This window comes from Theobroma cacao, chromosome 6, assembly GCF_000208745.1.
Source record: "Theobroma cacao cultivar B97-61/B2 chromosome 6, Criollo_cocoa_genome_V2, whole genome shotgun sequence".
NCBI lineage: Eukaryota > Viridiplantae > Streptophyta > Magnoliopsida > Malvales > Malvaceae > Theobroma > Theobroma cacao.
Genome location: NC_030855.1, coordinates 1,401,955 through 1,412,773, shown reverse-complemented (window position 1 = coordinate 1,412,773; position 10,819 = coordinate 1,401,955). Strand labels below are relative to the sequence as shown.

At 30.6% G+C, this 10,819-nt stretch overlaps 1 protein-coding gene across 3 annotated transcripts; it reads left to right on the top strand.

Moving 5' to 3' along the window:
• LOC18595187 lies at positions 1,286-6,042 on the top strand. Of its 3 annotated transcripts, none has more exons than XM_018124012.1 (8): positions 1,286-1,616; positions 1,756-1,944; positions 2,525-2,587; positions 2,823-2,959; positions 4,273-4,310; positions 4,453-4,498; positions 5,033-5,197; positions 5,592-6,042. In XM_018124012.1, the coding sequence occupies exons 2-8, from the start codon at positions 1,862-1,864 to the stop codon at positions 5,765-5,767; spliced, it is 708 nt and encodes a 235-aa protein (XP_017979501.1). In that variant the 5' UTR covers positions 1,286-1,616; positions 1,756-1,861; the 3' UTR covers positions 5,768-6,042. The 3 variants fall into 3 exon arrangements, with proteins under 3 accessions (XP_017979501.1, XP_007023082.2, XP_007023081.2); XM_007023020.2 differs by having other exon boundaries at positions 1,713-1,944; XM_007023019.2 differs by having other exon boundaries at positions 1,710-1,944.

Genomic DNA, 10,819 nt, shown 5'->3' with positions numbered 1-10,819 from the left:
GGGTCAACGTAACTTTCATCTACTTTTAATATCTAAAAGTATCTTTAAATTATTTAGATAAATTTTAATTTTTTTTATTTTTATTTTAAATTAAATAATTTTTAAATAATAATTATTTATTTATTTAAATTTTATTATTATTTTATATTATATGACAGTAACTTAATAAGCTGACATGTAATAATAACAAGTGAGTTAATAAATGATGATATAATTATGTAATTTTTTTTCGTTTATTGTATGAAATGTATAATAATATTTATTATTTTATGTCATATAATATTAACATATAATAATAAAAAATAATATTAATGATATAATAATATAATTATATAATATTTTTTATATTATACGTTAACTGCACATAATGATATAAAATGTATAATAGTATTTTTACTAATAACATTGTATCAATCGTTAATTATAAAAATTTGTTCGATCCAAATTAAAAATACAAAAACTCAAATGATTGTAATAACAAAATAAAAACTTATTTAAAGTTTTTAAATAATTTAAAACTATGTCAATCTTTAATAATGTGATTATTTAATTATTAAATTAAATGATATGGCCTATTGCTAATCATGGGGCATGATACGTGAACTTTTTTGTTAATTGATTGCATATTCTAAAATGCATAAAAATCTCAAACTTTTTTGTTAGAAATTTTTATCGATTATTTTATTATAAATTATTATTATAATTATAAAAAGAATATAAATTATTAATTGGGACGGAATCCACATGGCCATTGTCTTCTTAAATGTTTTTTAGTTATATGTTTCAATCATTGTCAAGGAAGAATCAAGTTTGCTTCAAGCTACAAAAATAGGGGGCAAGAGAACAGAGTAACCATTTTCTCCATCATTGAAATCATTTTCACGTCGTCGTTTTGAAGGCGTCCTTCCGAATAACGTTTCACCTAGAACTCGTGCCTTACTCTTTTGGACCCGACTCAACCATTCTCTCTTGGGCCTCGACAGTCCAAAAGAGGTGAGTCATTGTCCGACGATTCACTTACATTTTGTCTGGAAAATTTCCCATTAAGTACGTCATAATTATTATTATGACGTTGATTTTAATTAATGTCACGCTATTATGATTAATATTAAATTAATAATTTTAACGAAAATTTTAATGATGCTAATGATGTATTGATATTAATAAATTTTAAAAATATATTAATTTGATTAATATGAAAGATAATAAAAAATTAAATTTAATGTTATGGTGGAACATAAAAACTAAATATAAAATTTGACTTATATTATTAAATGCATTTGGCTATATGCCTTGCCCCATTTGTTTCGATGACTATTTGCAATTTTTCGCTGGTTTTGAACTTTTACAACTCCATTTCCATGGGCATCCAACAAAGCATAAGAACGTAGCAGAAGGAGTTACAGTCAAGCAAATTTAGATTAGGAGCAAACTGGTTGCCATTGCCAGTTTGGAGATGAGGGCAGGAAGCTATAACTATACGAATAATTATTGTAATTATCCTAAGACTCCTCTTCCAACGCTTGCTACTCGCTGCTGCTTTCAATCAAACTCACAGTGCCAAATCAGGTCCCCGCCGCCGGCTGCTCTCCGACTCCACCGTTCTACTTTTCCAGGTCAATTCAATTCTTTCAATTACTTGCTGAAGCTAGAGCATTTAATCAGAGTTAGTAGATTGTAGAGTGAGAGGTTTCCGTTTGCACTTGCAGCAGGAGCAAGGGTTTCTTCTACTAATTGTGGTTGTTGTGAAATCAGAGCGGTTTATGGACGGGAGAGACCGCAAGGTTCAGGGACGGCGTCGGCTTGGGATGAGAAGCCCTTCGAAGTACTTCCCAATGGGGAAAAGGCCTACTTGGATGAAATGGATATCATCACATTTCTTCATCCTCCCAAGGACTTGATTCCTTTAGACCCTACTTCTTATAATCCAGCTGCCTATCTCTGGTCACTCTGCTCTCTCTTCTCTTCATTTTATTTATTAGTAAGAGTATTTTAAGTATATCTTATCATTCATCAAGTGCTTTTTGTTTTTGATTTTCATCCATCTCACCATGTTATGGATTTGTAAGCCTTTGATTTCAATTGTTAGATAGAATTCAAGGATGCTTGTTTATTATACGCTTATGAAGCATGTCCATTTACGTAACTAAGCCCCTATTCTTTTATTATATCTAAACAAGCACTTACCCTTTAATTTGTATTGCACAAGTTCTTAACTGTGAATGGAAAATTAATAATAATGTGAGCTGATGGGTCACATTGCCACATCATATACCACTTGAATAGAAAATTCCAGCTGAAACTAGGTCTGATGGTTGTTAATTTTTCCTTAAGATTAAGAATTTGTTTGAGTACAATAAGCGAATGGAGGCGTAGCTGCATAAATGGACATAGTTGAGGGACTTTTAGCTGCATAAATAGACATAGTTGAGGGACTTTTCTATTATTTGAGCCTTCATTATAATAGTGATACTAATTGTTACTATATTTAAAAAAAAAAAAAACATTTTCTTTTGTTCTTCAGGAAAAAGATTGGAGATGTTCCTGAGGAAAGGCGTCATCGGTTGCTGCGATCGCTCAATCCTAGGTTATTTCTTCCCTCTCAAGTTTTTAAAAGCTTATCGATTGAATTATCTTCAAAAAAAGCAGTTTTGCCACATAATTCTGTTTATTTTTCTAACCATAATGAAAAAGATATATAGGGAGAGAAAAGAAAGAAAGAGGTAAGCTGTACAAATAGTTTAAAGTGCTTCCACAGAAAATTTCTCATCATGGGTTGAATTAGCGGAAATATTTGATATGCGGGCATGAACTTAATGCAGGCTTATATCAAGAGCTTGGGAGATAGCTGGCACACGATACGATGACCCTAAATTGGTGAAGAAAAGTGCATCAAACTTGCTGTCAAATAAAGATGGTGAAATTCCCTCTGAATTTTATAACTGCAGAACGAGTGGAGGTAATTTGTTTGAGTTATTGCCAATAGCTTGGTGTCACTTAATACTTTTTAAGTTCTAAAAAATAGAAAATGCCAAGTTCCTAATCAAATTCTGGATTCCTAAGAGATGATATGGATCTCTCATTATACATAGATATAAAAATAATTTTTTTGAGTGCATTGTCCTTTTATGAGATCAATGTTTAGTATATTTCAATAATAAGAATCAATATTTTACATGCTGCAGCTAAAATTTTCACTTTCATATGGTACAGAGTGTTTAAAATGTGATTGTTACAATTAAATGTAATATGATTGGTATTGTGTATTTGACAAACTCTTGCATCATAAACCTGTGAACCACATTTGCCTGTCCAGTTTGTCTGATAGTTATGAAGTAGTTAGTTTCTGTAAGCAAGATGAGAGCAATGAGGTGAAGCGTATATGTGGAGTGTCAGGCTCTTGTTTGGCTTTTACTTGAGTTTATCATTTTGAATGGGAGTTGAGGTATCCTATTTGCCAAAGCAGACTGTTAGAATAGACTGGAGGAACATGAGACCTACCTAACCTTATTGTAGCCTCCTGTATTTATGCTTAAGGTGCAAAAGATGACACTACTCTTACGACACATTACACATTATAACACTATTCATATGGAAGCAATGTTAATTCCCAAGTCTTATTTTGCATTTCTTAATGGACTATGCATCAAGAGTAGCTGGAAGTTTGAAACTCTTTTAGAGAAGTTTTGATGGGTATCTTTCACTGATTATCATCTTAAAGCACATAGTCTGCTTATTTATTTAATTATTTAATTTTTTAGAAAAACCTTCTTGAAGCATATGGTCTGACTTTCCAACATTTTGTTTTGAACCCTATGAAGAGCAATCAAGTAGTGAACTTTGCTTGTTGCCATGTCACATTTTTAATTAGGCTTCTTGGTGATTAAATGGGTTTTCTTCTTCTTAAAGTGAATTCAATTAATATAAGGCTCTCCCATTAAGATATTAAGTATGCCCAAAGTGGAGCCCAACCTCCACTATTCAGCCTAATACATGTTACAACTGTCATTTTTATTTTTATTTCAGAATTTATCTTGCTTTTATAAGATTGTCAAGTTTTTCCTTTCTGTTCAATTTCACAAAGTGCTACCCTGTAATCATGGGTATATGTTGTTTCTGTTATATGATGGCATGATGGCGTTTTTGTCCCCTTTTGTCTTTTATTAGTATTTTCTTGAAAATGTCTTCTTCTTATTTGTTAAAAAATAACAATAATAAATGTTAAGGCTGGGCTAATTTTCGAAGATTTAATAGTATGACCCTCTCAACTAGGTCCATTGCCTATTGCTTGGATCAATATCTTCAAGAAGGTAAGTTCTACACTCATGATGAGAATCTTAAATCCATACTAATCTTTCTTCTTACTTATATTTTTATATTCTCTCTCTCTCTCTCTCTCTCTGCAATGTAGTTGCTAACATAAACTGTCTGAATTGCCTGATCTCTTATCAGACTATATTTTGTGGCAGTAATGGGAAGACATATGGACGTTTTATTGGTAAGTATGTTCATCTCAAATGAAATATTTGCCTCCGTGTGAAATTCTCTTTATTGTTTTTATTTGTCTGTTTAAGGGAAGTATTTGTTTTAAATCTTCCCTGTTCACCATCTCACATGGGGTAGTTAGGAAGATATAATTTATTTAGTATTTTTGTCATCTATATATGAAGATTCATTCTCAACTGTAAAAGAGGTTTTTCATCTTTGCTATCATGTTATCTCGCATGGGTTGATTAGGAATGTTGAAATCTTAGTATTTAAGCCATTTCTTACTAGAACATTCACTCTCAACTAAGAAGGTTTTGTTATGATTTATTTTAACCAAGTTTAAGAAGGCTAAATTAGATTCTGTACTTGATTCCTGCTTTGATGGTTGAATGCTATGTTTGAACAAAATTATGTGATACTTGACTTCTTCTTTTTTTTATAAATAGAAGGAATAAAGGTGAAAATTTTCCTTGTTGGTTATAGTCTGTCACTTGTTTTTTTTTTTTTGTAGAGGTTAATCTAATATAACCCTGTGATTTTTTAGGCGGATCAATTGTGGCTCCGTTTGCAAATCGCTTTAGTCCCTTGTATTTTGAGGTGACTCAGCTTAAGGAAGTAATGTCAACTGAACAGCCCTGTGATTTTGCATATGAATTTGGGGATGGCCTCTTAGATCTCCATGAATGTCCAGCTGGATTCCCAAGACCAGGTGAAGATTATTTATGTTGCTAATTATGAGGATCAATTCGAGGGTTGAATTTGGTCATATCTTGCTAAAACATCTCCTTTATCTGATGAAATTTGTATTGTCTTTGTTCCTATTTCCTGGTTGGTGAGTCACAATAAATTCTGCAGTTTGTTTTAAGTATGGGAATTAAACAAATGAATGTCTGATGCTCGTAAAATTTTCATTATCTTGTTTCAACATTTGATCTTTTAGACCTTATAAACATCTGATGAGTGGTGTTCAAAGAAAAATTTGTGGACGGTAGGCTATGAGAACACTCTATATTATCTTTTGCCACCTATATTTTTTTTGTTTTAGGCAGGGTAACATGGACAACACTTGTTATTAATTTGTTAAGATGTCTCTTTTTTTGCAGTGAAACATCCATATCCTTTCAGTGATCAGGCTGTGATATACATTCGTCATATCGGACCTGGTGTTTTGGCAGGGCAAGCATGGCAGGAAGGTAAAATATTAGACCAAGTGCCTCGGAAGTTATGTGGCGAGATTTTGATGGTAAAAGATTATGCTGCAACCAGAGAAATTATCTAAACAATCTTTTTTGTTTTGGTTTTCTTCTTTTCCCCTTCTATACTATGTAGTTTGTTTAGGTTTTAATGAAACTATCCATGAATAGCTTCCATGGTGATTAATGTCATCACCCAAACCATCATTTGGAAAAGATTAAGGGTAGCCATCACTCGCACTAGTTGTGTTTGCTCTTTCTTTCTTCTTCTTAGACTTGGTTGAGGGCATTTGTTAACAATGGGCTCTTTACTGGATTGTTCCCCTTCAAATAGAATTTCTTGCATGTCCTAAGCTTTCAATGTGCCCCATCTCTTTTTGGTTGTTGAACTAGTTGACATCTTGTTAAGATCCTTGGTATTCATAACACAATATATAGATTATTCATGACCTTGGTTTAGAGTTGGACAAGCGCTTTGCATCGAACTCTGCATCATTGGGTGGAACATCAACCCCCCTACTGATAATTTTCCATAGTTTTACAACGTAGACCATGATAAAAGCTCCATCCTTACACCTTACCTTCCATTGATTGCACTTTGGACTATTAAACATAGTAGGCTATGATGGCAGAACTCTCCCCAAGTCGAGTTCCAATCATTTATGCCTTGTATCGCTTTATGTGGTTAGGCTATGAAAAAATGGGGGTGCCCTTAACTTTAAACAAGCATTGCTTTTATGAGAGTTATCATGATAGTTAACATTTCTAGGCTTTCCCCCATGAAACTGTCTTGCTGTTCTCTACAGGAGTGAAAGCTCTCCCCCTCTTACTATTTGAATTTTGCCTTTAACTTCTGCCTTGCTATTGCTTTTAATATTGCTACTAAATATGAAAAAAATATATATATAATTAAAAAATTAAATAGTTTAACATTTTAAGATTCACTAAATAAAAATATATATTACCTAAAAAAAATAACTAAAATCCAAATTTATTGTATTAATATTATCTTGGTTAATTCGAATGATATTAAATCAAAGCAAAATATCTAAAAAGTTCTCCAATTATTTTAAAAAAATTTTAAAAATTTATTTTTATTATGTTAAATCAAATTTATATATATTTATTTTAAATTAAATAAGCTTTTATCATACTACTTGTTACTTGATATTACGTAACGTTAACTTAATACACTGATATATCATAATAAATAATTATGTAATTTATTAATGTAACATGATAATAAAATTATGTAATTTTTTTATTATTTATTAAATTTACGTTAACGTTATATAAATATAAAATCATAAATAAAATTACAAATGATATTTGATATTTCATTTAATTTTTTAAAACCAAAAAATCATAAAAAATTACGTAAAGTTAAATCCATTAGCCCAATTAGAGGCATAAGTATGGGCAAAATTTTGAGAGACTTGCATCGTCTGTTGACTCCTTTGAAATCACCTGCGGTGATGAGGAGTAAGATTTTGACTTGGATTAAAAAAGGCAAACATGAGTTGTACCTTGTCGGGTGTTATCCGTTTTTGGTCCTAATAAAATCTTCTTTCCGATTCTTGTGCTTTGAGTACCACAATGAATGTTCCTACACGCCTTGTTCACTTACACTTTAATTTTTGTAACACGTTATTATCATTACATTTTGCCACTAAAGAAAAATAAAGAAATTGGTGGGTTGAATTGGTTACGACGTGATTAGCGGCTAATTTTCCTTTTTTAAAGAATAAATTATAATTTTATAATATTTTTGTTACTTTCTTTTAACTTTTAAATAAACTAAGTTAGTATCAGTTGACTTGTAAGTCACCAAATTTAATCAGTCTATTATATAATTAAATTAGAATTTAATGTATGATTTTTTGCTTTAAAAATGGGATTTGTGTTCTGGGTTTCACTTAATTTTTTGCTAACAAGTCATATAATAATTCGCCTTTGATGGTTTTTTTCATGGAAGAAAATAAAATAATATGTGATTAATTGTTAGTGCTTTTTTTTCTGAAAAAATGCATGTGAAACCATTGTACCCCTAATTTTACATTTTTGTTATTACTTTATAATTTTTTATAAAGTTTGAATTTTTTGTTTCATATAAATTTTTTTGTCAGCCGTTAAAACAAAAAAAAAAGAAAAAAGGAGTATAATTCTTTACTTAAAGTTTTGATCTTCTTTTTTTTTTTTTTCAAGCAAAGATAATTACTTTATTAAGTATCATGGAAACCAATACAAGACACAATACAATAGCCTACAGGCACACAAAATATAAATGAAAAACACATTATTTTGACCTAAACATAATCATTATTAATTAAATAATTCAGATAAAATGTCATGATTTGTTAGCATTTTTATTATTAAAAAAAAAGGGAAAAAAAAAAACCCCAATTCTCTTGAACGACAACCATACAGAACGTATTGATAATTAAAGATTTGTTTTGGTCTCTTGTTAAACCCAACTAGCAACCCATCCAATTTTGCATAGAGAAAATAATTTATTTAATGTGTAATTAAATAAATTAAGAAGTATTTTATGGTCTTACTTACATGTATACAACACTACTGACAAGATCAAAATCAGACAACTCATCTCGAAAAGGAACAATAATTAGCACAAATTTAGGTTTAAGATTACCATCACTCAACAACAGTTGACTGTCCACACAATGAGACAAAACCGACCTTTGTTTTTAAAATCATAAACCCCATCTTCTAGTACAAACAAAACAATATTATATACTACGGGTAAACTCTGTTTGTATTTTATTTCTCGATTTAAATTTTTTTCAAATGATATTTTGTGATTTTTTTCTCAATTAGTATTTATGAATAACTTCTGTTTTTACAAAGAATTAGACTGTTAATTTTACCCGATGAAATTATCAAAATATTTTTGATTTAAAATTAATTTATTTGCTCACATTGAAAGAAATTTTTGTGATTTCAAATGCAATTGGTGCATGATTTTCTGTTTAAAGAATATAACTTGAATTTTCATTTCTTCAATTATAAAAAAAAAAAATTAATTTCTTATGAGAATAAGTAAAATAGTTTCTTGAGCAAATATCTACGATTTCGAGAGAGAATTAATTTATTTATTTAACTCGATAAAATTATTAAAATCTTTCGATTCAAAATTAGTTTATTTTTCCACGTTAAAAGATATTTTTATAATTTTACTAAGTAAATTTAACATTTTAATTCGAGAATAGAAATTGTTTACAATATGCTAATTGAAAAAACGATATCCATAGAGTACTAATGGAGAAAAAAAAAACATAGTAGACGGAGTTTACCGTATTATTTAATAATGCTAAACCTAAATGATTAAAGACATTAAAAGACAGGATTACAATAAGCAGAACATGTCTTGTAAGTAAATTAATGGGTAAACTGTTTGGTAATGGAAGAGTGGTCCGACAACGGTGCGTGGCAACAATGTTTGCTTCAATATATCTCACCAACCGCTTCATTTGGCGGTGTCCCTACTCGCCCCTACACAAATATAGCCTGCTGATTCCCTTTTAATTTGCGTTTTTTAGTAAATTTACATTGCACCTCCAACTTTCTATTAAATACCATTTCTTCCCTCAAACTTTAGTTTCTATCAAATATATCCTTTTATATTGTCAATAACTTATTAGTTGATGACATGTGTAATGTTTGGATTTCCGTCTATACCGTTACCTCGGAAGTTTGCATTCAACGTAATGCATACTCAAGTTCAACTTATTCATGGTCGAGATAAGTTCAAGCTTGAATTACTTGAGTAATAAGTTGAGTTGAGTGTGAGTTTTATAATGTTCAACTCGAATAATTATAAATTATATTTTTTTATTTAAATTTGAAATTTAAGTTTTAACTTAAATTCAAATCGAATTTCAACTCTTTATTTAAATCAATGATAATTAGACTTAATCGAGTCGAGTTCAAACAGTTTGATTATTTTTGAAAACGAATTTAAACACACATACACAAAGAAAAAAGACTCAATTGAGCTCAACACTACGTTAGCCCGGGTTGACTCGATGACACCCCTATTACCCGACTCAATTAACGAAAAAATTTGATTATTCTTATAGGAAAAAAAAAAAAAGACACCGCGAGGATAAGAGTGTAATGCTTGAAATCATAGAGACAAAAAAGATTATATAGAGTAAAATATAGGGATGAGAGATAGAATTAAAGCTATTTGCAGATAGAAAATTGTTGAGGAGCATGAACCTAAGCGTCGGTGGAACTGCCAAGAAGCAGCGACGAAAGTGTTCTCGAAATGTTTAGATCGCCGAGTTTTAGATTTTTCCTTTTTCTCGTTTGCTTTTGGGGCCAATGGATTTTGGGACCCTTCGGCGGGAGTGGGAGTGGGAGTGGGAGTGGGAGTGCGTCTGAGAAAATAAATAAATAAAGAAAAGAAATGGGAGAAGAGAAGATGAGGAATAATGCAGGTGCAAGGAGTAAAGAGTAGGAGGAGGACCACTTCTCATCTGTTATTATTGCATGCTTCAATTAAAGATTTTTTTATCAATTTTTTTTTTTTTTTTGGGTCCAAAAGAGAATGTTGATTGAATTCTTTCAATTTATTTCTTGCATTTGACCCCAAACTTAACCTACTAGTCTTAAATACCCATTCTTTTGTCTATTATCAAGTTAAAGAATGTGTAGGCTTTTTACTAGATGTGGTTGCTTTTGTATCTTTTTGAGTCTCCAAAGTATTGTTTTTACTTTGTTCAAGTTTTATTTAAAAATAGAAATGTAGAGCACAAATTAGAGAGGGATACAGACTTTACCTCTAAAATTACATGAGAGAGATAAGAAAGTAGTCTTATTTGGAAGTACTACTTCCTTTGCATAAAGTCTATGAAAACATGAACTGCTCCTTTTTAGATGTTTAAATCTAGTATAAGGTAAATTAATTCTTTCTAATTTTAGAATGTCATTCAGCCCACCTTCCACATTGAAGAATACCTTAAGGACCTTGATGTGAATGGCCTTGGTCGGCAAGAAAGTCCACAGTTTAGTTGCCTTTACAATGAATACGAGTGATTCGATATGAAAAATGTTGTACGCATTTTCAAATGGAGGCTAAGGTATATTGAATGTCATATGATCCATCACTCCCATAA